Genomic DNA, 25609 nt, shown 5'->3' with positions numbered 1-25609 from the left:
ACATGGAATTATCAGTTGTCTGCATGTTTAGAGAAGATGATTTTTGGCAGACTTGAAAAGCTACCATTCTCTTTTTCTTTTGCCTTAAAAAAATCTGATGGCCTTTTTCATTTTTGTTGTGGTAGTATATACGACAACCCTTTCTCCCTCCTTCTTCTTGCCGTTTCTGATGTGTCTGAGGACAGTAGTGATGAAGAAAATGAAGATGATGATTTTTCTTGTGTCCAGTTTGGGTCCAGGTATTGGAGAAAGAGAACGTAACCTGCATGTTTGGTTGCTTAGGAACTAACAGTCTGTGTAGTGTCAAGTGTTCTTCAGAGTAACTTGGGAAATTACTAAAGCCAAGGACATAACTTGGATGGGGTTTTAAGATGGCATATAAACACGTATAATGAATGCTAGTTGGCTCTTTTTTGAAGAGATGACTAAGATAAAGTAAATGTTAATCATACTGCCTTTTAGGTTTAATGAGCATAGTTTCTGAAATGGTGTTTCAGTGGAACTCATCATTGACTGTGTGAGTAGAAGGACTATTATTCACCCATGATTATAATTATAAACCCAGTATTACATCATGTGCATGTTTTCCTATCAAAAACTGGAAAATGAGGACAAAGGTTGTAGAAAAAGATGTGGCAAATAGCCAGCTCATGCAAACAGTATGATTCTGTTGAAGATTCATTGCTGCTTGGCAGCTGAGGCCATCTAGCCTGTAAAGAGACCTGAAAGTTTAAACTTTTCCTTTGACATCGTAAGTAGTAGAGGCTGATGTAGTTGGAAGAGCCAAGAATGGAGGGGAAAGAGCAGAATATTTTACTGTAAAACGGAGACTTACAAATCTTACAGCAAAGCCCTTTCATTTGTGTGACATTAAGATATATGAAAACAAAATGAGACTTTATATGGGTGAGTTCTGTTTTGAAACTAGCTGGATAGCTGTGCAGAACCCCCCGTACAACATTGGATATGCCAAGGGGGGAAAAAAGCATTTGGAAATGTAAACGCAGGGTAGGATCTTCTCTAGTTTTACATTCCATTGCGGAGTGATGCTGTAATGTCTTGGCTGATACAGAAATGTTTTCCCAAAGAAATGCCTTGTTCTTTTGTATTAACCCAAATTGGAGAAAGGAATAAATGGCTTTTATAGAAAACATGTATTATAGGAAGGCTTTTGTGAAAAACTGTACTTCTGTAGTCTTGCTAGTATCTTGAACACTTTCTGTGAGCGTTCAGTCCCCTGGCTATGATTGATGGTAGTTCTGAGTAAGACTGTGTGTATGTTGAACAACTGGGAGGAAAAGAGTTCCTTCAAGAATTTCAGTCCTCTTTGAAGCATTTTAGTTAAAGCAAAAGTTGGGGAAATCTAACTGCTCAAGCCTTCTAAAACTGAGCTAGTTCAAGAATTCAGGAAGTATCTTGTGATGTCAGGGAATGCCCAGAAAGACTTGGTGTGAGGTGGTCTTTCTCCCTCTAACTTTCCCATCTGTGATTGTTCCAGTGGTACATTGGGATGCTATGGCTAAAATCAGACTGTTGACTAGAAGACCTTTCAAGTAGCATCTCCCCTTTTCCCTTCCAGTCTAATTTCAGGAGAGTGAAGTTGGTAACATAGGTTTAGGGGTTTTTGTGTACATGAAGTTTAGGATTATTTTTGCCCACTGTTTCATTTTTATCCTGTTGGCATTTTAATCCAAATGTTAGATTGAGTTGGTAAGGATTTCTGAGCCTGCTGTGCTTCTGGAGTCTTAGTTCATGTCCTGGCATTCTACAGACAGCAGTAAGATGTTTGTTAAATTATAAACACAGTGACTGTATATTTATGCAACAACTTGCATTCTGAAAATAACAAGGCATTCAATATGTATATGAAGGATGTATGAGCTTTGCATTAGAATGATTTCAGTTAGTGCTGCAGTGAAATCATTAACAGAATGACTAAGTATAGAAGTAGTCGGATTTTTTTAACATAAATTAGGGTTCTTAAAAGGGTAACTTTTAAGCTGAATATGAGAAGTCAAGAAATTTAAAAGACTACAGAAAAGAATGTGTGTGATTTCATGGTTATTGAGTATTGTTTTAATAGAGCTGTTTTACATGGGTTATTTTTAATTGAATAACTGAAAAAAAAACCTCTGCAAAAAGGAATTGCTGCTATTAGAAGTTATGTTTCTTAACGTGCTGAGCTACCAGATGCTTAGCAGTAATAACCTTTCCCTGATCTATTGGTTGGACTATAAAGCTTGCATAATAGTGCAGCTCTATTATTAAAATGTAAATTATCTTATAGTTTAAAGGAAATTCCAGTTTTGACACAGTTTATAGTTGTAAATGTGTTTTCAAAAAAGCTGCATTTAAGGAAACAAATACTCTTTCTTTTCCAGTTTAAGATCTGGGGCTTAAACTGGTCTTCATTTAAATCCACCCTGACTGTACACAGACTTTGAGGAATAGCAGCAGACCATCCACGTAATTGCTACTTTTTAAATTCCATTTACATAAAGTGAATATGTCTTGTCTTAATTCCTTTCTGTAAAATGAGGATTTTGTTTTTAATTAGCTGTTAGAGAAGAATTCTGTTGAGATAACAAGTCTGAGATTGAGAGTTGTGGGGTCTGTTCTCACTTTTGTATTAAATTTCTCTCTTGTCTCAAGCATGGTTTGGTTTTGTGGATTTAGTTTTTGTGTTTACAATAGCAGTGTTCTCCCTCACCTCCACCCTGAGGCTGTGCTACTTAATGAAATGGCATATTTTACTGTAAGGGAATTGAAATGAGCCGAGTTGAAGTTAAATGATCTTTAATGTGGAAATTTTAAAAGCAGCAGTTGCTTTGATGTATTGCCTCCTGTTTTGTTTATTCTGCTTCCTTAGAACATATAAAGTTGTTGTCTGTAGCCTTGTCTGTCAGCTAAGGTCTCTTCCCTGCAGCGAGGGCATCTTGCCCTCCATGGGTTGGCTAGCCGTAACGCCGCTGGTGAAGGATCTGCTGTTGCCGATGCTGTGTGCCGAGACTGTGGCATGGAAGTGGTGTGATGCTGTGAGCATCTGAACAGTTTTGATATTGGGTACAACTTAAAGGCTGTTCATTTACAGTGTGGCCATGTGAGAACAAGATTTCTGGATTCCCATTAGTCGTGCACCTCATTGCTGTCTTTCAGATACTTACTCCTTTAATAAGATAACTGATTCTACAGTCATGTTACAGTACAGCTGAACTTCCAGAGTTGGTCAAACTGTTAAATGGAGAGCTCTCCATAGATCACAAAATGTTCTTAACTATTGAGCCGTGTGTGATGGGATGGAGTCTTCAGAAAACTGGCAGAGGAAGTCAAGAGCTCATGAATTGTTTGATTGTGCACAAGTGAAGAACTGCTCCTAATGCTTTGTTTCTTCTTCTTGTGTGTTTTAAAGTATGGGAGGCTCTGGCAGCTCAAGTGTTTCAGATTCCTGCAGTGACCACTTCACCATTGAAAATTGTAAGGAGACAGAGATGCTGAACTACCTCATTGAGTGTTTTGACAGAGTTGGGATAGAGGAGAGAAAAGCACCAAAGGTATACTTCCGTTGAGTAGTTATCAGTGCTGTCACAGACACTCCTTTTACTATTTAGTGGGGAAAGTTGGTGAAAATTGATAGTTGTTTCTTGATGGCTTCGTTGTAGAAATAGATGTATAGAGTTTATAAGGTCCATTTGACTGTTATTAATTCATATTTGAATCACATCTGTTTTGCATCTCTAAGCACTGTTAGAAACTGTCCTTCCCCTTTTGGTTTACTGCGTTTTACCCAAGTTCATTCCATGTAAAACATACTTTTGTGAAACCAGCTCCCTATCAGCATTCTATATTGTGCTTTAATCTCTTGTCTCTGGGGAAAAACCAAATAATCAACACTATTTATATATAATCTGAAAGGTTTTTAGCTGGAGTAGTACTACTCTTAGTTTGCACATTATACTCACACTGCATGAATAAAGAATACTATCATATTTCCTGTCTGTTCTGTCTCTGAACACTTCCAGTTTGTATTAAAATAAAGTTATTTTTATCAGATGTGTAGCCAGCCAACAGTTAGCCAGTTACTGAGCAACATCCGATCACAATGCATTTCACATGCTGCTTTGGTGCTACAGGGATCCTTAACACAACCAAGGTAAATAAAGCTGATGTTTATCACGAAAGTTAGACTGCTCTGGGATTTTTTTGTTGGAGCAGGATAAATTTACGTGCCAGAAGTAGTTTATTGCTTTACCATGGGAGGCTGTTTTTCCCACTGATATGTTGGTGGAGAGCAATTTGTGTTTTCTGATTGTGTTTGAGTAAAATCATCCAGGTTAATTTGAACAGATTAAGTGGAGGATTTGAGTTAACCAAGCTGTTTTTTGCCTTACCTCAAGCAAAAACTGTTCTACTTGCAGATTGTTGGGGCACTGCTCCTGTGAAAGTCAGTAATGAGTAGAGCTGCATCTGAGAAACAGTCTTATCAAAACAGTAGCAAAACCTGCTGAAGTGCCATAGCACTTGTTTACTTCAGAGAGGTTACCATAACAGATTTGGTAACGTAAATCTGTGTGTAGACATTCTAGCTACGTCACAACTCTCAGATTTCAAGTGCGGTTAACTAGCAGCCTGTTTAGTTGGAATGGTAATTTTTTAAAAAAATATGTGATTTATTAAAATCTGCATAATTTTATATTTGTGTTTCCAAATGATACTTCTGTAATCTTCAAAGGTGCACCAGTTTTCCACTATGCTTTGAGATTTGTTTTGTCTTTACATGAATCAATGTTGACATCAGAGTAAGTTTTATATATATAATAAGGGAAAAGATACTTTTAAAAAGATCTGAGGGAGCAGTTAAAAGTAATTACTGTATTAATTCAGAAAAGACTAATGTTATGCTCTGCTCTTAATCTGGAAAAACAAACATAAAAAAATGTTGTTCCTTCACTAGCTGAGTTTAACAAAGGGTTTTTTTTATTGGAGAGGAGTAGAGGGGAGAACCAAATACTACACAGAAGCTGTTATTTTTTTCCAGCCTCATTAAACTAAGGTGTGATGTTGGCAGCACAGTCTGTTTCAGAATAACCTTTCCACAAGTAACTTGAGAAGACAAGGTTAGTTACTTCTGAAAGGAGTAGGTGTGTCTACATATTGATAATGTGCTTTCTTGGCACATCCTTAAATGTGATTACTGTGACACTTCTGCAAATACTATGCAAATAATCAGTAGTTTTGGATTTTTATGTTTTTTTAAAATACAAATAAAGGTCATTGCAGCAGCAGTCTTTGCTGGTACCATATATGCTGTGTAGGAACCTCCCATTTGGCTTCATCCAGGAATTGGTGAGAACAACTTACCAGGATGAGGAGGTGTTCAAACAGGTAAGGTATAGGTAAAAAAATAAATGTTATATTGTACAATTCTGCTACTTGCAATATACAGGAGGGTGGATTTCGAGAGGTTTATTCTGCATGTCACGGTTCTGTATCTGTTACTTCAGGGGCTAGCAACGTGTTAAACAGTTGGAGTTTGTTCTTTTTAAATTCATTTAGCATTTTGTGAAAAAGACCAATTTTCATTGTTTGCTGGTTCTAATTACTAAAAGTGCCTCTGTTAACAAGCAGCATACATTTACGTAATGTTGAAGTGAACTGCACAGAACATGCAGGCATGTATTATGGGATTGATCTTGGGTTTTCATCCTTCTGTGCTTCTCTATGAAATAACCTAAAAATGTGTGTGTAATACAGCAATCCTCTATAATCATACTCAGAAAGATTTATTGGTTTTGCTGTCTTTATACTTTATACTTCTTTGCAATTTTTAATAGTTTGCATCTGAAGTGCTAAGAGCATTTTACAAATCCTAGTCCATTAAGTCTTCATATTTTACAGAGGAGATGACTGATAAACATTAGATGGTTTATTCTGTGTGTCAGTGTAGTTCACTGAGGTGATAAAAAATTGGAACTGATGGTAGTGATTAAGACACAAAGCTACCAAACTGCTTCTAGCCTGTATAAAGTTAAAGCAGATCAGTAAGGTTGTGATTATCTCTAATTAGCACTCCTGCAGTATTATGTGACTTAGCTGTGAAGGGGCCTTCAGAATGACATTTGAGCCTTCCAATTTTAAAAAACCTGACATTGGTTAATTTTTTTGTAGTGCAAGTATCTTTTAATAATTTGTATTTCTGTCTGGACACCTTTTAGTAGAGGTTCATGCAACTGAAAGTACATTTAAGACTGTGAAAAAGTGGTTATAGGAAGTGTTAAACGTTACCTGCCCTGGAGGAGAGAACTATTCCTCTAGCTGAAGCAGACAACAACCTCATTATAGTCTTTTCGTATAATATAATTCAGTAATATTTTTGTCTCTTCATAGAAGCAATGCAATATACTTAAAATTCAGTGGGACCTCCTGTTGTAAAATTTCTGTAAGAGTTTATTTCGTGAGGGTATAGTTGTCAGATGTGTGTGATTGGAACTGGCTGATCAGGTGTAATTACTTTTGATTAATAAGTTCCTGTCATGTCACTTCCTCTTTTGTAACAGTTCTTGACTGCTGCTTATTATCTTTACTCTTACCACAGTTCAACTTAACAGCACAAAACCAACTTGCTGACATGAGATGCAAACTTAAAGCTATATTATTACGCCAACTGTGTAGGCAAATACATGATTACCCATTTGGGCAACCAAGTTGTTGGAGTTCTCTACAGAACTTGTGCTCTTGTTGGTGTATATGATACATGTGCTTGCACACATGCATACAGTATCTGCAGCGATGCTGTACGTAATGTGTGTGTGCTTCCACGTGCAGACAACCTGACGGAACACCACCTGGTATTTGTCAGCATGCTGACCTTACGATTTGTCAGCCCCAGCTTGTATCTGTTAGCTTTGGGTCCAAATCTAGATACCCATGTCTCTGGGGCTTTTTGGTTTGCAAAGTAACTGTCTGGAAACAAGTTAGAACACGATTAGGAAAAATACATACAAGTGCTTGGAAAGAAGTTCTTAAGTCATTATGCCCAGGCATCAAGTCAATACGTCATTCACTCTGTATCAAACAAGTTGGGTTTAAGCCTTTAGACCTAACTGATATAAATTTAAATAAAAGGTCTTAATTTTTCTTCTGCGTAACTCGCAGTATTTGAAGAATGAACAGGCACTTCACGCTGTGTACAGCAATAGTGTCGTTTGATTGCTTCCTATTTTTGAACAAAGTAATCTACCTTTGTTTTTTACAGATCTTTATTCCCATCTTACAAGGCTTGGCTGTAGCTTCCAAAGAGTGCTCCCTTGATAGTGACAATTTTAAATACCCCCTTATGGTAAGGACTGTTCATTTCTAGAAGCATTTATTTATGATTAATGATAACTTATGCATATTCTATACAAGATAAAATGTTCTTCAGTGTTTTGGGGATTTCTTAGATTAGTGGATTACTATAAAACTCTATGTTGGAAGCTTAATGTGAAGTGTGAGATGTGTAAAAGACCATTAAATAATATCTAAAGTGTAATGTACAGCATCTGTATAGTGGGATATCCAAATGTTTATATATATATTACTTTTCATAAGATTAATCAAATGGATTTCATGATGCATACTAGCTACAACGCTGTGGATCGTTAAAAAATCCTGCTGAGCTGCTCCCAGTTTAAGTCTGGGAGATAAGGTCCGATATCCATGCCAGTGTTTAGACTCACTTCTGTATGTGGGAAACTAAAATCTATTTTAAACCCAAAATGATTTGAGTTGGTGAGTATTTACTGTAGAAAAACGTTGTAAAGTTCCCTGGCTGAAACGTTGAGAGTTTTATTTTTAGTTGTTTGTGGGGGTTTTTAGAGCGTACTTTAGTCCTAGATCTGCATCCCTCCTCTTGCTTTTATTGACAAAACAAAAAAAGTCTTCTGAAAAGCATGCTTGGCCACAAAAGACCAAGCTAAATTCTCAGCTAAATTGAGCACTGTCGGCTGACACCTTCAAATTTTATGGTCTTCGGCGTATGACGCCCAAAAAGGCTGTTACATTTCAAGTTTAATTTGTACCTCAGGAAATTAGGTGGACTGGGGTGCTACAAATCAAATTGACTAAGTTACTCTGGTACTTTTGCAAAAATAACAATTTTTGCTGGTTCTGTGTTTTCCTCCTCTTCTGTTACTCCCTCCAATGTAAATTGCGAACTGTTACGAATTTGACTGTTGCCTACAAGTAACAGCTTCTTGAAAATTATACCCCATTTTGAACGTCTTGTAGTTGGCACAATGTGCAACAAAAGGCTGGAATAGTAGTTAGTAGCTATATAGTATAATTGAAGAATGAAAACATTATACAGGAGAAGTGGGATATGTGACAGCCCTGCAGTATTACTGTGTTTTCAGAATCATATATTATAACTGCTTTCTTTTTTCTATGCTGCAGTTGAAAGTGTGTTAGAGATCTTGGATAGGATTCTTTGTTTCAGGCTTCTGTGTTCATCTGACATTTTTCCACTCTGATTCAAAAGACAAAGGCCTTGGTGTATGTATAGAACAATTGCTCTATTTATTATTGTTACTGACTTTCATGTGGCAGTTCAGGAGTCCAGCAAAGGCATTGTTATGTTCTGAACAAACAATTTGCACAGCTAATTTGTGAAATAAGTGCAATAATTTGCTATCCTGTGAGACATGTTAACTTTTTTGAGACAACTTGGAACAGATGTAAAATCTAAAATTGGAGCAGGGTGCACTCTAGCTCTGTTTGGACGTCCTCACCATTGTAGAAGGTGGAAGTTTTTCCACTGATTAAGGGAAAAAGGTTTGCCTCTTTCAGCTGTTCACCTTAAGCTTGTTATTTGCAGGCAGGTTACTTAAGAATTACCCACAAAATTAATTGTTCTTGGGGTTTCTTTATAGGCACTATGTGAACTTTGTGAAATCAAGTTTGGGAAAACACACCCTATGTGCAGTTTGGTAAGTGTATGCAGTCTGACACACACACACACATACACACACACCCCCCAAGTTAAAAGACCCATGTAACTTTGGTTTCTTATGATCCACTTTTTGAGTTCTGAAGAACAGTATCAACAGGGGTTACTGTAGTATCTCATGCTAAACAGTAAACCGGTAAAGGGAGTCCTCCCTGAGGATTCAGGAGAACTGGGACAAACGAGACTTGCTTAGATTGCTGAAATATCGATGAGATGTTTCCATTTAGTTGTGAGCATGACAGAATGTTGAAGAATTGAGGGTGTATGGCAAACACTGAAAGGTGACGGTGCAGAGGAAGTAGTATGGCTGCTGTGGCAGCTTTAACTAACTTGCTATTTCTCCTGTTTTCTAGGTTGTCTCTTTGCCCTTGTGGTTGCCTAAATCTTTAAGCACAGGTGCAGGAAGAGAGCTGCAAAGACTTTCCTATCTAGGAGCCTTCTTCAGTCTCTCTGTCTTTGCTGAAGATGACGTAAGTGTTAAAGAAGGATGTTGATAGTTGCATGGTGGGGTCTTTTTGTTTGGGTTTTTTCCCCTTCCCCAATATGTTCAATACATTTGCCAATATTCATTCTAATTTCAGAACAAAGTAGTTGAAAAGTACTTCTCAGGACCTGCCATTACTCTTGAAAACACCCGGGTTGTTAGCCAGTCTTTGCAACATTACCTGGAATTAGCAAGGGTAAGTTTTCTCATATTTGGAGAAAATAAAAGCAAAATATTGTGGGGTTTTTGGTCTTGGCATAGATGAAGAATATAATCTAAAAAAAATAGCTTGTGTTAAACAACAGATCTATTAGGATATGGCTGAAGGGAATTAGCAAAAAAAAAAAATAGTGCTACAAATATTTCTCTTAAGGCTGTAAGCCAATTCAGAAAATATCAAAACAGTTAGTCATGGGTTATAGTTTATGTTAAAGGATGATTAAAAAAATATTTGTTGGATTAGTAGTGTGTGTGTTTGGCTGATCTTCTGAATACATCTTTTCTGTAACTAATGTCGTAACTATTATATGCATTTAAAATTTGCAACAAGACCATAACAGAAGTTGTAGTTAGTTTTGTGGAATTTGTAGAACATAAAAAATACGGAGCAACAGAAAGCAGGAATGTGATGTTGAGAAGTATATGCAACCTGACAGAATGTTTCCTTGAAATTCCAGCAAGAGCTGTTCAAGATTCTACATAGTATTTTACTGAATGGTGAAACTCGAGAAGCCGCTCTCAATTACATGGCAGCTGTTGTCAACGCCAACATGAAAAAGGCACAAATGCAGGTAAATAAAGGGGAAGGGGAATGCTCTTCCTGTCATGCATGGATCTAGTCAGTGCACAAATCGCACTAGATGGCTTGTGCAACGTGACTCTTCAATGGAGGACAACAGAATTTTAAATGCCTGCTACAGCAGGCAAAAAGCCCGGTCATCAGTTATTACGTCTTTGAATATTTTTCCCATTTCAGAAATTGTTTTACCTATTTGATCTATTCATGTTTTTTCTTCTCTTAGTACTGACATGTCAGTTCATTAACAGCCATTCTTGCCCCACCCCCCCCTCAAATCTATGGGAGCTTCATTCCAATCATCTAGGTTTAAAAAAACTTATTTCCCAGCTGCTAAGTTGCTAGACTTTGTGTGGCTTCTGTAAAAGGCGTAATGCAGATAGAAACTGACACAGTTCCAGTGAGACAACAGGGATGTTGTTTTGCCATTGTTTAATTTATGCATTGCACTCGCTTCCTGCGACAAAAATCAGTGTGTGAATCCTGAACAACTGAAGTTTGCATTATTGTTGTCTTTAAGTCCTCTTTTCAAAAGGAAACATTTGGAACTGTTACTAGGAATACTTGTGTGAAATTCCAGAGAAGAAGAAATAGAAACTTTACATTTAAGATAAAAATTATGAATTGAAGCTCAGCAACTATTTGAAACTTTTCTGTTGCTGTCTGTCTCTGTGGCAAATCATTCTTGAAAGAGGCCCTTTCAAATCGTTTTAATTTCTTAGGTCATCTTCTTCTGTTTGTATTTTTGTTTAATGTTCTTGAGAATGACTGCTTGAACCACAGAGAAAGGTAAAAAAAAAGTGATCTTCCTGTTATCACAAAGGTCTCCTTACACATCCGCATTCTTCATGATTTCTCCCTTTTCTTGAACTTGCATAATTTTGTTAAATACTGTTGAAACAGCAAAAAATACCCTTGTACTTACACGCTTATGTCTCCAACTGTTGACTTTCTTACCCCACAGACAGATGATCGTTTGGTATCTACAGATGGCTTTATGCTCAACTTCCTATGGGTACTACAGCAACTAAGTACGAAGATAAAGCTGGAAACTGTTGATCCCATGTACATATTTCATCCCAGGTGTCGTATTGACCTCCCAACAGATGAGACCAGAGTGAAAGCAACAATGGAGGATGTTACAGCCTGGATTGCTGAACTTTGTGAGTATTCTGATTGAGCTATGTTGCGCATTTACTATACCTTCCCTTTTTGATACTGGAGGTACGTGGAAGTAAGTGATTCCAGCAAATAATTCTTCTGTTCCTGAATGCTTTTTTTTTTTTGATGCTGTTTCTCTTGTTTTAAAGACAGTTAAGTTCAAGGTCTTGCCCCTAGCTAAGGCAGTTCATTTTTTAATTTATTCACATATACTTCTTCTCTTGGTTTGTTTTCTAGGCAGGGATCCGTCTCCATTTTCTGAGCCGAAATTCCCAACAGAATGTTTCTTCTTAACCCTGCATGCCCATCATCTCTCAATCCTGCCAAGCTGCCGTCGGTACATACGTAGACTGCGGGCCATCAGGGAGCTCAACAGGTTAGAAGTTGTTAATTATCTAGTGCATCTGATAGTCCTAGCATCCTGGCAATGTGCTCTTCTCACCATGATGGCAAGTCCTATCAACTTAATGACATTAGAATAATAACTTGGGTGGAACTGTTCCCGAGTATAGACTATCTTAACTATTTCTCAAACTGCTGCTTTTGGCCCTTATGGATTTTTCCTTGTGTTGAGGGACTGTGGCTAGAACCAGGGATTCTGATAATAGTGGGATGGAGGATATTGGTTGTGCAAAGGCGGCTCAAAGTGGTGAGGAGTCCATTTTATTTAAAAGATAATTCAACTGTCTTCAGAGCATTTTAGGATTCATGACATTACTTAACGCTGTTTATGTTAACTTCATCTGTGGTGTGGTTGATGGTGTGTGGACATCAGTGCCTTAGGCTCTCCTGATAATCATGTCATTGTAGATGACTTGTGATTTCAGAAACAAGGCCTTGCTAGTTGTGCCTGAGCTGTTTTGTATGTCCGAGAAGATACTTACCTTTTCCCCCTTGGCTTCTGAGGTGGGATAACTTGTACTCTAGGGGCAGGGGGAGGGAAGCCTTCAGCAGTAAACTCTTAATATTGTTGATGTACATGTAATTCAGCACGTGGTTTACCATTTAAAAAATTACTTTAAAAAGTTAAGTTGTTGACATGACAACACTGCTCTTTTCCATTTCTCTTTGCATAAATTCAAATAGACTTTTATAGTTGCTAAACCTCGAAGAATACTCTGTTAAAATTAGAACAGATTATTGTATCATCACTATTTTCCATTGTTTATAATTGCACTCATTGCATTGGCAGTAATTCATGAGCCCATTACACGATTTTTGGATTGCATTCGTTGTGATTTCATCTTTAACTTTTTAAAGCACATGCAGGCCAAGAACCTGGGAAGCTCCAGAGAGCGGAGCAGGAAGAGTCAGTATATTTCAAAGAGAGAAATATTTTCATATAAACAGCCTGTGGATTACTTGTAAATAAGCCATACCTTTGGCTTGGAAAAGGAATTGCTTCTCTTTCCTTATTTAGAATTGTCACAAAGGAGTTGCTTATGCAGCAATCCTGATCTAATGGTACTGAGTGAAGAGTTCTTGGCTTTTACTGAGATCAATAGCAGTTTAGTGTTCAGCATTTTCCATGAATTGCCTGGTTGCTTGCAACACTGGGCAATGTAATTAGATGTTGGTAATAAAGACATTACACTATTTACTTTTCTGCTACAGGCAGAGGTTGATGTGGAATAGAATTTGTGTTTAAAGGGGGATGAAAAGGGTCAGTATTCATATAGTTCAGTATATTGAGTTTTGTTCTAATCAGCTACCCTTCCTAAAAAGCATTATGATATGGCAATATGTAGGATTTTTTTAATGTAAATGGTGTGTGTTCTATTCTGTAGGTCAGAGTGAGAAGATGAGGAAGGGAAGGGAAGTAACATCAACCACCTGGATTTACTGGCCCTTATGCTGATGGGGAGACTATAGAATATTCATATATTGTACTCCTCTGCAAACCTGAATTTTATGGGGAGTGGAGAATGAGAAGGGTAGAACAAAACTGCAAATGCTCATTCACAACAGTGGAAAGTGGGAAGACAGACAGGATGCAGACCTGCAGATTTCTTGGGAAAGGGAAGGTGTTTCTAACAAGTCCTGTTGTTAGCCACCTCTTTCTTCCTTAACCGATTTTCATTTTCCTTTCTGATATTAGAAAATGAATTATATGTCTAAATATCTCTTTAACTGGACAACCCTTCCTTGTGTTAGGGTTATTTTTGGGGTTAATGACATACTTTTAACCTTCCTTTAGAGTGACTGCAGACTTCAGTGTGAAAAAAGGCAAATGCTTTTTAATATAGTGGATAAATATTTTTTTTTTCAGTGTTCTGTTCATCTGGCAGCCGTGTAGGCTTGAGCTGGTGTATGTAGTGCCTTTGAATGCACACTGTGCAGATGTTCAGTCTGTATTTACAAAAGCAATTTATTTTTCTTGTTATGATGATGGGTAACTTGTATGAAAATGATTAGCTTTTTTCCCCACTTCTCAATATTTCCTTGGTATTTAGCAGATAAGTAGGTTAAATGCCTTGTAGATGGCAGTACATATCCCCTCTGTCATGATAACCAATCATTGCATATGGTTTTCAGGACTGTTGAAGATTTGAAGAACAATGAAAATCAATGGAAGGATTCTCCTCTGGCTACCAGGCATAGAGAAATGCTGAAACGTTGCAAGACACAGCTTAAGGTTTGTAAGTGATTCAGTTCTCAATTAAATGCCTTTGTCAACCTCTCCGTATGTTTACTTTGTGTCTTAATGTGTAAATGCAACTTCCTACTGATGATTCTTGGAAACAGTGATTTTAAATCTATGAACCATGTGAGTACTGCACTAAATGGTAGTTGTGTTATAATGTATTAATGGTGACTTTAAAAGTCAAAGTAGCACCAAGATTAACTTGGGTAGCATTACTCAGAAAGAAGAAAATACTGGTTTTATGGGAGAGAGAGCAAGCAAAGGGATTGTGATTTGTTCAGGGGTAGTTGTGTGTGCACATTCCATGCCCAGGATGGAGATGCAACTCTCAAGTCTCTAATCTCATGTGTATTTCTTGCAAAGATAAGTATGCTGGTGTCCCCTCTTTTGAAGGTCTGTCCTGCTTAAGTTTCTCTAGTATAAATGGGCACAAATTTCTGAGCTGTATCAATCTTTTGATCACTTCTGTTATCTCTGTTTCTTTTGTTGTTCCCATAAAGCTTTTAAAAGGCTCCTCTGTCCCTGCAGCTCTGAATTGTGTGTGTGATTTTCTTGATATATTAGGGCTTAAGCGCCCCATTTTCTTCAAATAAGAGCATATTTTAAGACACCATTGTATAGTTGTCATAATTCACAGATATATTGACTAGCTTGGATAGGCTTGACCTTCCTTTTATGTTGTCTTGCCCTGGATTAGTTTTTGTATGTGTGTTCTGCAGAAACTGGTGAGGTGCAAGGCTTGTGCAGATGCTGGTTTGCTGGATGAAAACTTTCTCAGGAGATGCCTGAATTTCTATGGCATGGTGATACAGCTGATGCTTCGCATTCTTGACCCTGGCTATCCCAAGTGAGTGTGAGGATTATCTCTGTAAATTGTATCAAATATATTTCAGATCACGTTAGATACCAGTTATAGAACTTAAATTTTAAAATTTTTTTAGTGTCTGCTTTCTTATGTGATTGTTACTTTGTCAATGACGTACATAGTTTAAGGTTCAGTTATGGGGGTAGGGAGCAGCCCTTGGGTATGTTTTAGTACACTTGAAGTACTGGCATGAATTTCTAAAAATTCAGTTTCAGAACTCTTGTAAAACACTCCCATAGGAGAATTCCGTAAGAAAGCTTGTGACACTTTCTACTTCACCCTGCTATTTTACTGTCCTGTTTGTTGTCTCTTATTTTACAGCATTAAATTGCCTTTAACTCCTGAAGTTCCGAAGGTATTTGCAGCATTGCCGGAGTTTTACGTGGAAGATGTTGCTGAATTTTTATTTTTTATTGTACAGTAAGTAAAGTTATATCTAAAGGAAATTTGTACTGCCACTTACCCCCATAACAGGTGGCATGCACATAAATTTAGGGTGTGAAAGTAGTTTCTTAGCTTAGTCTGTTTTTTAATAGCACCCATAAGATTATGGCATTGGTAGGCAACGAAGTACATACAATGCCTAGGTGAGCTCCAGAGTCCCTTCTAATCAGATTTTTTTCTTGGAAGAAAGTTGAGGGTTTTTTGGCTCCCTCCCTGCGAGAATTTTCTTTGTGGTTTGGAGTGAGACTTTTGATCTCATTATGTTAAATTATCACTAAAAGAATATTTTTTTTAAAGTTGTAGCTTAATAAGTAGAAAATTCCCCCATTTATGAATTTTCTGTGATGAAATGCATTTGTGTTTTAGCAGTTTAGATGGGCATGAATACTACTCAGATGTAATGCGAGTTCTGAAGCTGGTCACTTTCTTGCTGAAAATTTGCCCTCACATTCAGGCTTCACTGTGTTGCATGATGAGATGTTTGCTTTTGCCTTCCTGAGGTGCTGTTATAGTGGTACTTCATAGAAAATTTGCTAGTATACCCAAGAAAAGAATATGATAGTTTTTCACACTAAAATTCAGCTTCAAGCGAACAGGAGGCAAAACCTTTTGGAAGAGTAAGAATCTAGTTTCTGTAGAGAAAGATGGGAAATTGTGATACAATGACTGTACTTTATGGGTTGCTAATTAGTGATCTGAACTTACTTGCTGTATATGTGGTAAATCTTCTGTAGACAACATGAGGTTGGGGTTTTTCATTTTGTTTTGCTTATCCACCTCTTCTCAGATATGCTCCTCAGGTGCTTTATGAGCCCTGTACTCAGGACATAGTGATGTTCCTTGTTGTGATGCTGTGCAACCAGAACTACATCCGAAATCCTTATTTAGTAGCCAAGCTGGTGGAAGTGATGTTCATGACAAATCCAGCTGTTCAGCCCCGGACACAAAAGTTCTTTGAAATGATTGAGAATCATCCTCTCTCCACTAAATTGTTAGTTCCCTCCTTGATGAAGTTTTACACAGGTAAGTGCTTCAGCTATAGCTCATTGAGTGTACAGTAAGCAATGAGTGTTACAAGACAAAAGGCTGTGTTAGTTGTAACCTTTCAAACAAACAAACAAAAAAACCCCTAAAACCAAGAAACCCACCTAAAACCCAGGTAGATCTTGATCTTGGGTCTTGTAAAGGTGAGGCTTTGTACTCAGGAATCAGGGGAAATAATGGCATTACATGGAACTTTGAGAATTCTAGCATTTCCACAAGCTGCTGTGCACCAACAACTCTAGCGCTGTAGATTCTGGCCATGGTTTTTGTCCTGTTTAGATTCCAGACTGGAAGTTTTTTTCTTTGCTTTGTAAGGGAGTAGGAATATTGGGATTTTAAAACTTCTGACTGTGGTTTTGCTAGTCCTGTAGATTCAGATGTTTCAAAAGGGGTTTGCACTCATAGAAAGAACTATTTTTGTAGTGTTCCTAGAGTTCCTATTAGTGAAATTTTAGGCTGTGAGATGAAGAGCAGTGTTTTGTTTTCCAGGGTTTTTCCTCAGCAGTGAGGTTAGTTCTGGATTAGAACATGGACTGTGCTGCTTCTTTTAATGAGGATTAAGATGGAGACTTCTGAATGGGAAGCTTGGTGCTTGAAGCCCATGCTATTGGAGGCAGTAGGGGAGAGATGTAGCGTGTTGCAGGGCAGTCCTGGTGGGGAAAGAGTTTTGTTTGATTCCAGCTCTGGTATCTGTTTTCTTTTCAGATGTTGAACATACTGGAGCCACTAGCGAATTCTATGACAAGTTTACGATCCGCTATCACATTAGCACCATTTTCAAAAGCCTCTGGCAGAATATAGCTCACCATGGTACATTTATGGAAGAGTTCAAGTGAGTAAGAAATTGTATATAGCGCTGCTTACTGTCATGCAGGCTGCTCAGACAATGACCCGAGGAGGTCATTACCATTGGGAATGGGTGATGCTGCTTTCCATTGTATTTTAAATGGCAACCCCTTCCAGTAGAACTGGAATGTATCTAAAGTGAGCTCTGGACACCACCATCAACTTGGCTTGGGGAATGGGATCATTACTTGAAATATACAGTGCAGAAGGAGTGTTGCTGGGATTGCAGTCTGGTCTGCACACCCATCTACTCTGCCGTGATAACTGTGTTTCGATGTTTTCAGCTCTGGGAAGCAGTTTGTTCGCTACATCAACATGCTGATAAATGACACCACTTTCTTGCTGGATGAGAGTCTGGAGTCCCTAAAACGTATCCATGAAGTGCAAGAGGAGATGAAGAATAAAGAACAATGGGACCTGCTGCCCAGGGTGAACAGAGCTGTTTTTCAAAGTGCCCTTTACTTATTTTTAAATTTTTAATACAAGACCATTAAAAAAACTTTTTAATAAGGGGCAGCAACAAAGAACTGCTTGTGAGAAGCAGTTCTCAATGCTTTTTCTTGCTGCCGGTATGGCCGTGGTCACTCTGGATGACGTTCTGCAAAAAACATCATTCTGCGTAGCTATGTTGTGGCTGGCAAAGAATGTGGTGCGAAATGGAAATAGTATCAAGTTTTAAATTACTCTGCATGTAATTCTAAGGGCAGAAATTGAGACTTAAACCTTCCCGAAGGAGGTTTTGGAAGATGCTCGCCAGTTGAATTGATGTCAAGGAATAGAAGCTTTTATTTTGTTAATGCATTGATTCTGCGTAGATTCGATGCAGACAGTCCTACTCCTCAGACCTTAACCTGATTAAACAATGATTGTTTGTGTTGAGCCATCCATGTCAAGTATTTCTATTTTAAGATTACTGATTTAAAAAAAAAAAAAAAAGCTTGAAAAGAAAAGCTATAATGATCTTGTTTAACTTATTCTGGTTTGCTCTTCTGAAGCCTTTCTTCCTGTTTGTGCCTATTAGCAGGGTAAAGCCATTACTGTAGTGACAAAATGAGCTGGTACATCATCTACAGATTGTTCCAGTGTGGAATGTTTATGACTTATGATGGTGCATAAATTAGAGAACTTCACTTGACTCTCAGATCCCAGGCTGGTTTTGAAGTATTGGCATTTGGATGGAAAGGAAGCATAACCCAGTTTTGCAGCTGTGAGGAGCAGTTGCAGGATGTAAACAGACTTGATAACCATGAAGTCCTGTGATATCATTTGCATTCATTATTTTAGTGTTGCAGAATTCTGGAAAATTGGTGCAGGCTTTCATATTGGGTAGTAAAAGCTACTAAATAAGCAAGTACCTTAAAAAAATGTATTTCATCTGGATTTAAATTGCTGTCTGTTCTTTTGTCTGTCTAGATCATGTTAGCATTATCGCTGTTAAGGTTTTGATTGCTGATGATGTAGGAAATTCTGTGGACTTGTAACCACTGGCTGTTTATTTTCTAGGATCAGCAACAGGCTCGGCAATCACAGCTAGCTCAGGATGAGCGTGTGTCTCGTTCATATCTTGCTCTGGCAACAGAAACTGTTGATATGTTCCATATCCTTACCAAGCAGGTTCAAAAGCCTTTTCTCAGACCTGTAAGTCCTGCTCAGAATGAACTTGTTTTCTAGCTTCTCTAACACCTCTGCTGTTGGATAATAACTTGGAAATGTTTGGTAGCCCTTTGTTTCCACTCTCCTCCCCTTTCTCCCACTCACTGAAATCTAATTGCTGTTGAAGTTACTTGATGCTAAGAGCACTGCCTGAGTCACTGAGATAGTGTGATGCTTCTAGACAGAAGCTGTTTGCATGATATTGTTTTTCTAAATCAGAAGCATGCATAGAGAAAAAATGCTTCCTGCAAGCCTACAAAATGATAATTTTATTAGTTAATATTTCGTGATCTTTCTGTATGCAAATCTAGTGATAAACTTCTTTATCATTGCCTTCATGCTGTCATCTATGTTTTACTTTGGTCTTGTAGGAACTTGGACCACGATTGGCTGCTATGTTGAACTTTAACTTACAGCAACTGTGTGGCCCCAAGTGCCGTGACCTGAAAGTTGAAAACCCTGAGAAATACGGGTTTGAACCAAAGAAGCTGTTGGACCAACTGACTGACATTTATCTACAGCTAGATTGTGCTCGCTTTGCTAAAGCAATTGCTGATGATCAGGTGAGCTCCAAAAAGATGAGAGGGGGAAGGGCAAAAACACTGTGGACACAGGACTTTGCAGAATACTCTGGAAGAGTTTCATCTTACCTGTATGCTGCCACCCAGTTTCCATCACATATGCTTGTGATAAGTTTTCTTTCAGCAGATCATCTCTGTTCATATTGTCTGCCCTTTGTAGATGGGTATGTTTTCCAAGTGTTTTGCAAGCCTATAGACAGATAAGTATCTATAGCACTTCACACATCTAGGAAATTTCCTGAGCATTAGATGCTTTTTAGCTACAGCTGCACTGTAAACTTGCAGAAGTACGTTGTCCTAATTTTGCAAGTGGTAAAACTGAGGCATACTGAAGAGTTTTGAGTCCCTCCCCCTTCTTCATCAAGAACTTGTGAAATGGGCAGAGGTGGGACTGAGTGTGAGCCTCATCTAACAGTCCAAAGATCATTCTCTAGTCTAACAGTTTCCAAACTGTATTCCCTTTATATCACTTTACTAATTGACTGTGTAATAAAGCGGCAAAACACAGCATATATGGGACAAAGACACCTTTGAACTCCTCATGGTAGTACTCAGAGCAGAAGTTAATTCTTAAGGTAGATAAGCTATCCCTCATGTCTGGTTTTTGTAAAGCTGACAAACTACTGAATCACATCTGTCTGTGTCTTACAATACAAACTTTTTCAAAATCTACAGAAAAAAAATATTCTCAGTGGCTACTTGAAATTCTAGTGGAAGCTGACTTTTGCATGTCTAGTGAAGCAGAGGTATCAGAGTGACTCATGATCTTTTTTCTGAATTATTTAAGTTCTGATAATTGCAGATAATATTGGTTAACACTTCTGAAACAGACCTTATGTGTTTGCATGTGTATAACGAGCATGCAGTGTGGGGTTTTTTTCTGCTGTTCAGTGTGTGTGTGTGTGTATATATTAAAAAAAAAAAAGTGAGGATGTTATCCATCATTCATTCACCAATAGCAGCCATGGCAAAATGCACGGTACTGACAGAGGGATTAAAAAGAAAGAAGCCTTCTGGCGTGGAAACTGGAATAAAGCTTAATTAACAAAGTGGCCCTTCATGAAAAATGGTGGTGGTAGCGTGTTGAATAGTATCTTGGAAACTGTCAATGACAGGAAAAAAACACCAAGGATAAGCACAGTTGGTTAATGGCTACTGGTATTAGGAGAAAAAAAACCCAACAAACCAAAACAAACAAAAAGTTGCTTGATCATGGCAGGGTCTCGCTAAAGCATTTTGATACAGCTCCCATTTGCAAATCCTAGCACGTATTAGAATGAATCTGAAAACATTTATAAAGCCCCGGGCGTATTGCCATGGTTGTTCTCTTTGGACTAGAAAGGAGTTTGGGTGGGCACTGTGTGTCCTAAGTAGCGAGTAGTATTTCTTAGTGGAATGTAGTGTGGATGGAAAGAAGTAGGGCTGTGTTGAAACGTTTAAAATCCCTAAGGAAAATAGAAATCTGAGAGACTTGGTGTGTTTTGTTTTGTCATTTAATTCAACTTTGCACTGCAGTGTAAATAACGATGTTTATTAAAAGCCTTATATCAAAACATGGCATTGTGCATTATGCCATGTACCATAAGCAGCTTTCAGAAGTCCCTGCCTAACTTTTTATTTTTTTTTTTACATGAAAGCAATGCTTGCTTCAGTTGAAACTACAGGATGTGCATTTGGTCTCTTTCATACTGTGTAGTTGTACCAGTTGGCAAGCTTCCAGCAAGTATTAGCTCCCTCTGAGTTGCCTTACTGTATTTGCAACATCATGGAGTAGGGTGTTTTTTTGGTTTTTTGTTTGGATTAGGAGAAAGAATCACTTCTTTCCTAGTACTGCCTTGCACGTTATCAGAGAAGTTAAGAATCAAATATACCTCTTCATTTTATGCTGTATTTTCACCCAAGACTTGTAAGAACAAGAATACAGACAGGAGCAGCAAGACAAGATGTTTTGTCTTAAGAACAGTCCTAATAATTATAGTCAGTCTCTCTGAGTTTCTTACTTATTACATGAGGTGATGATACTTTTTTTTTTTTTTGTTCTGAACAGTTCTACAGTAGTGATGACCCGTACAAAACCCATAAATCTCTCCCAAAGTTGACATTTTGGTCCTAGATGAAATGTTATCTTCGTACTACTTTTGTCTGATGTAATGTTGAGGTTTTATTGATCCATCTTTCTGAAGTCTTAAAAACGCATTAAAAGATCTTTAGAAATTTTATGGCACATAAGGATACAACAACTCAGCAAAGTTTTCTTTTGAATGCTTTGCTTGTAGAGGTCCTACAGTAAAGAGCTCTTTGAGGAGGTTATCTCAAAGATGAGAAAGGCTGGAATCAAGTCAACCATAGCAATAGAGAAATTCAAACTGCTGGCAGAGAAAGTGGAGGAAATTGTTGCCAAGAATGCCCGCGCAGAAATTGATTACAGCGATGCTCCAGATGAATTTAGAGGCAAGTTGAGTTTTCAAAATACTGAGTTCTTTTTGGAGAAGAGGAATTCGTTTTGTTACTTTGATTTTAAATTAGTATGTATTAATAACAATTATGTATTGTTTATGAAGCCTTGCATCCTGCTCTATTTCAATTAAATAGTTAAGTAAACATAGAGAGCTCAGTTTCTTTGTTTTTTCCCTGGGATTGTGCTGTCCATTTCCTATCCATGTTTTGCTTATGTGTACTTTTAAAACAGAAAAAAACCAAACAAACAAAACCACCCAAAATCTGAAAATAGGGTGAAAATAGCTAATGCTTAGTCCCAATTCAGAAAGGGAAAAGCAGTATAAAAGCCAGAGTCTGCTGCTCATTTTACCATTTTCCGTAACTTCAGCAATATACCTGGTTGGGGACCCTGAATATCAGTTCTGCGCTGTGGTTTTGTATGCAGATAAAATCTGTAGCTGTTGTCCTTGGTTTAATGAGGAGACCCTTGTGCCCTCAGATCCACTTATGGACACTCTGATGACTGATCCTGTGAGGTTGCCATCCGGAACTATTATGGACAGGTCAATCATACTGAGGCATCTGTTGAATTCTTCCACTGATCCTTTCAATCGTCAGACGCTGACAGAAAATATGCTGGAACCAGGTAGGCATTTAACAGTCAGCAACGGAACTGTTGACTGGGGGAAGCGATTTGTGTGCAGCTTGTTCTGTATATTTACAGAAGATGGCGTTGAGGCCACAGTAGAGGTTCGTTCATCTCAGCTTGCACAGAAAAGTTCATTCTTTCTCCCTTCCCTTTCTATGGGGGAAAAAGCCCCACATACTTGCCTTCATAACCACTGAACTGAAGGAAGTTACTATGGTGGGTAAATGAGTCATTCATTTACTCAAAGCTGTTCAGAAAATACACTGATAGAGAAGAAAATAGTAGTTAGATATTCCTGATCGGGTTTCTAGAAAATAAATTGCTGTTGGTCATTAAGAGCTTTCTTATAGTAGTATTACTCAGTAATTTAACTGCAAGTTAATAATTCTTTTTTTCTCTTTTTTACACTATTAGTGCCAGAACTTAAAGAGCAAATCCAAGCCTGGATGAGAGACAAGCAGAATGCTGACCATTAAAAATTCCCTTGCAGTGCACGCCAACACCAATGGGAAGAAAAGGGCGTGGGCTGTTCTGGTAATAGTGGAGCAGATACACTTTGAAAGCTGTTGATGGGATTAGCACGCCCACTGGCACTGACTTGCTGTAGTGACCAGAAGCATGTGGACAAGGAGAAAAGCGGCTTAATTCTTGTACATATATTTAAGTGATAATGATGGTCAATAACATGGAGGACAAGCTAGGAAGTTGCTTATGTTACAAAACTGTCCTTCAATATGTCACGTTTTGGAGTTTTTACAGCTGAATTATTTTAGCAGAAATGAATGGATCAGGGCAGCATCCCTTCAACCTTATTTTTTACAGCCAGATATCCGTTAATTTGATTGTGGTTAGAACCTTGGACGTTTTGCTGCTAAAGTAACTTTTCTTCCTCTTTCCCTCCCTTCTTTCTCTTCCACCCATCAAACCTGCACTGCTGACTTTTTTTTTGTAATGCAAAAAAAAAAAATCCCTGTGAAAAACAAAATCATTCCCCTGCCCTCAAAAGAACATATTCTGTGCGATAACTGTGCCTGCAACAAAGTGTTAATCTCGGGATCGTATTTTTTATATTACACATATTTGCATATTTGGTTTTTAATTGGTGTTAGACACAAGGATAATCTAAAAAATGCAAAGCCTTCACACATGGATTTTAATTCCTCTTCTTTGGAATGTCCCTTTTCTTTGTGTTTATCTAGATGCTCTGGTATTTTTGAAAAGCCTTGAGGTAGGACTATGTTAAAACAGCTGCCATGAAAGAGATGCTTGGGAATACCAGGATTTCAGTGACTATTTAAAAATTAAAATTCATTCTTTCAATGCTGCAGATATGATATATGCTAAATGACAGTTCTGAGCCATTAGAGCTTGTCTGCAGAGAGCAGATCCTTTTATTCTTAGAGGCTGCAGTTTGGGGCAGGGGTCATTTTTTTTATGTTGCATACCAATTTGTATCCATGGCTTGGCCTTACCAAAGCAGAAAGGGTGCAGGAAATGTAGAATTACATTTTTAAGAAAAAAAAAAAAAATATTCACAAACATTTTTGTATTACTGCCCCCTGCATATGATACTTGAATTTCCTTTTTAAAAAGGATTTGAAACCAGTGTTTTAAAATTAAGTCTGAAAAAAGGTTGTTCTTTTATTTGTTTTTCGCTGTGTCTTCTGTTCAGTTCCTCTCTTGAACTACAATAAATGATACACACTCACACAAAATGTTTCCTTTTGTCTTTCCTTTAAGTGTGTCAGTAAAGTATAGAAAATACAAATTGTTGGGCGCCTTTGTTAAGGTTTGCTGACAGTGATTTCAGATTTAGAGGTAGTACATTATGTGAAAAATTCCTGTGCACACAGATAGCAGTAATACTTCAAACTACTGAATGTTCCCAAGTGGGTGACTCTTGTACCTATTCATAGCTACGTGACAGTTGGTGCAGGCTCCAGGGGGAGTTTTGGCTAGGTTATATATAATCCAGTGCTGACCTTTGAGATGTGCAAGTAATTCGAAATTAAAATGTGAAGAGGTAGTGGGTTTGGGGTTTGGGTTTTTTTGGGTGTTTTTTTGTTTGTGTTTCCCCCCTGCAGAGAGAGAGAGAGAGAGAGTGTGTGTGTGTGTTCTCCAGGGGTGGAAGGAAGATTCCAAAGTTTGTGCATGCATGGACTGTTGGAACAGAGGAGCTTGTGTGACTGGTTTAATAGTTCCTTAACCCTTCACTCACTCCTTCCATAAATTCAAATCCCCTTCTGAAGTCTGCTATGCTTTTATCTGCAAGCTGGCATTCGCCATCCACATCTGTCATGGTTTCTGAATGTGTTAGAAGGGCATGCAGGGAGCTATAACTTTCTAGGTGTGCTTTCTTTTTTTTAGTGAAGAGGTAATTACTCTCTACATGAAGAAGAACTCTGAAATGTTTCACCTTATTTTTAAGGGTAATAGTGTGAAATCTCTAGAAACATCACAGAACTTATGCTTCATATGATGGAGGGCAGCTGTTCAGCAGTGTGTTTTTTGGTTTGGTTTTTTTTTTTTTACTGGGGGAGGATTAAACTGCTATGGTTTCACATTATGGTTTGGTTTTGTTTTTGCAAGTTAATATCAAACAGCTTTTACTTTTCTTGACAGACTATGCATGTATTGGAATGATGGAAGAAATGCTTTCTTCTGATTTTCTTCAGCTATCGCAAATAAGACACACCACCACCTTCTGTAAATAAGGATGCTGTGGAATCAGTGAGCAATGTTATAAAATGAGAAGAGCACAAGCAGAAATAATCCATCCTTAAATGAAAAAAAGCTGGCTGCTTAAGTGTAGCCTGTACAGGGCCTGAGGTCTGCTGTTCTCTAATAGTTCTTGATGTCTCACATTTGAAGTGTTATAACTAGTATCAAAGAGTTGTGACTGTAAACGTTTTACCAGAAAATCTGTATGGAACTAGCTCTTTAATACAACTATAAAATGAAAATCCTATTTTTTTAATTTTTCTTTTTATTCCATTGTACCAACTGGAAGACTTGTTTGA

The 25609-nt window shown here is 37.8% G+C and overlaps 1 protein-coding gene across 5 annotated transcripts in view; it reads left to right on the top strand.

Moving 5' to 3' along the window:
• UBE4B (ubiquitination factor E4B) overlaps positions 1–24304 on the top strand; it is a 40652-nt gene extending 16348 nt beyond the window's left edge. For 4 of the 5 annotated variants that reach the window (XM_055705983.1, XM_055705984.1, XM_027802195.2 and 1 more), the window contains 21 exons: positions 3410–3551; positions 4050–4150; positions 5268–5382; positions 7253–7336; positions 8907–8963; positions 9337–9453; positions 9565–9663; positions 10145–10258; positions 11228–11426; positions 11662–11800; positions 13960–14059; positions 14788–14915; positions 15255–15353; positions 16165–16400; positions 17127–17253; positions 17552–17696; positions 18771–18905; positions 19292–19483; positions 21778–21952; positions 22440–22586; positions 23004–24304. In XM_055705983.1, the coding sequence (XP_055561958.1) occupies positions 3410–3551; positions 4050–4150; positions 5268–5382; positions 7253–7336; positions 8907–8963; positions 9337–9453; positions 9565–9663; positions 10145–10258; positions 11228–11426; positions 11662–11800; positions 13960–14059; positions 14788–14915; positions 15255–15353; positions 16165–16400; positions 17127–17253; positions 17552–17696; positions 18771–18905; positions 19292–19483; positions 21778–21952; positions 22440–22586; positions 23004–23065 (2713 nt within the window). In that variant the 3' untranslated portion in view covers positions 23066–24304. Of the gene's footprint in view, positions 1–125; positions 240–3409; positions 3552–4049; positions 4151–5267; positions 5383–7252; positions 7337–8906; positions 8964–9336; positions 9454–9564; positions 9664–10144; positions 10259–11227; positions 11427–11661; positions 11801–13959; positions 14060–14787; positions 14916–15254; positions 15354–16164; positions 16401–17126; positions 17254–17551; positions 17697–18770; positions 18906–19291; positions 19484–21777; positions 21953–22439; positions 22587–23003 lie in introns of all 5 variants that reach the window. The other variant, XM_055705985.1, reaches the window with a different exon arrangement.
• The last annotated feature ends 1305 nt before the right edge of the window (positions 24305–25609 follow it).

This window comes from Falco cherrug, chromosome 3 (assembly GCF_023634085.1).
Source record: "Falco cherrug isolate bFalChe1 chromosome 3, bFalChe1.pri, whole genome shotgun sequence".
Classification (NCBI taxonomy): Eukaryota; Metazoa; Chordata; class Aves; order Falconiformes; family Falconidae; genus Falco; species Falco cherrug.
This window is presented reverse-complemented; position numbering and strand designations above follow the sequence as displayed.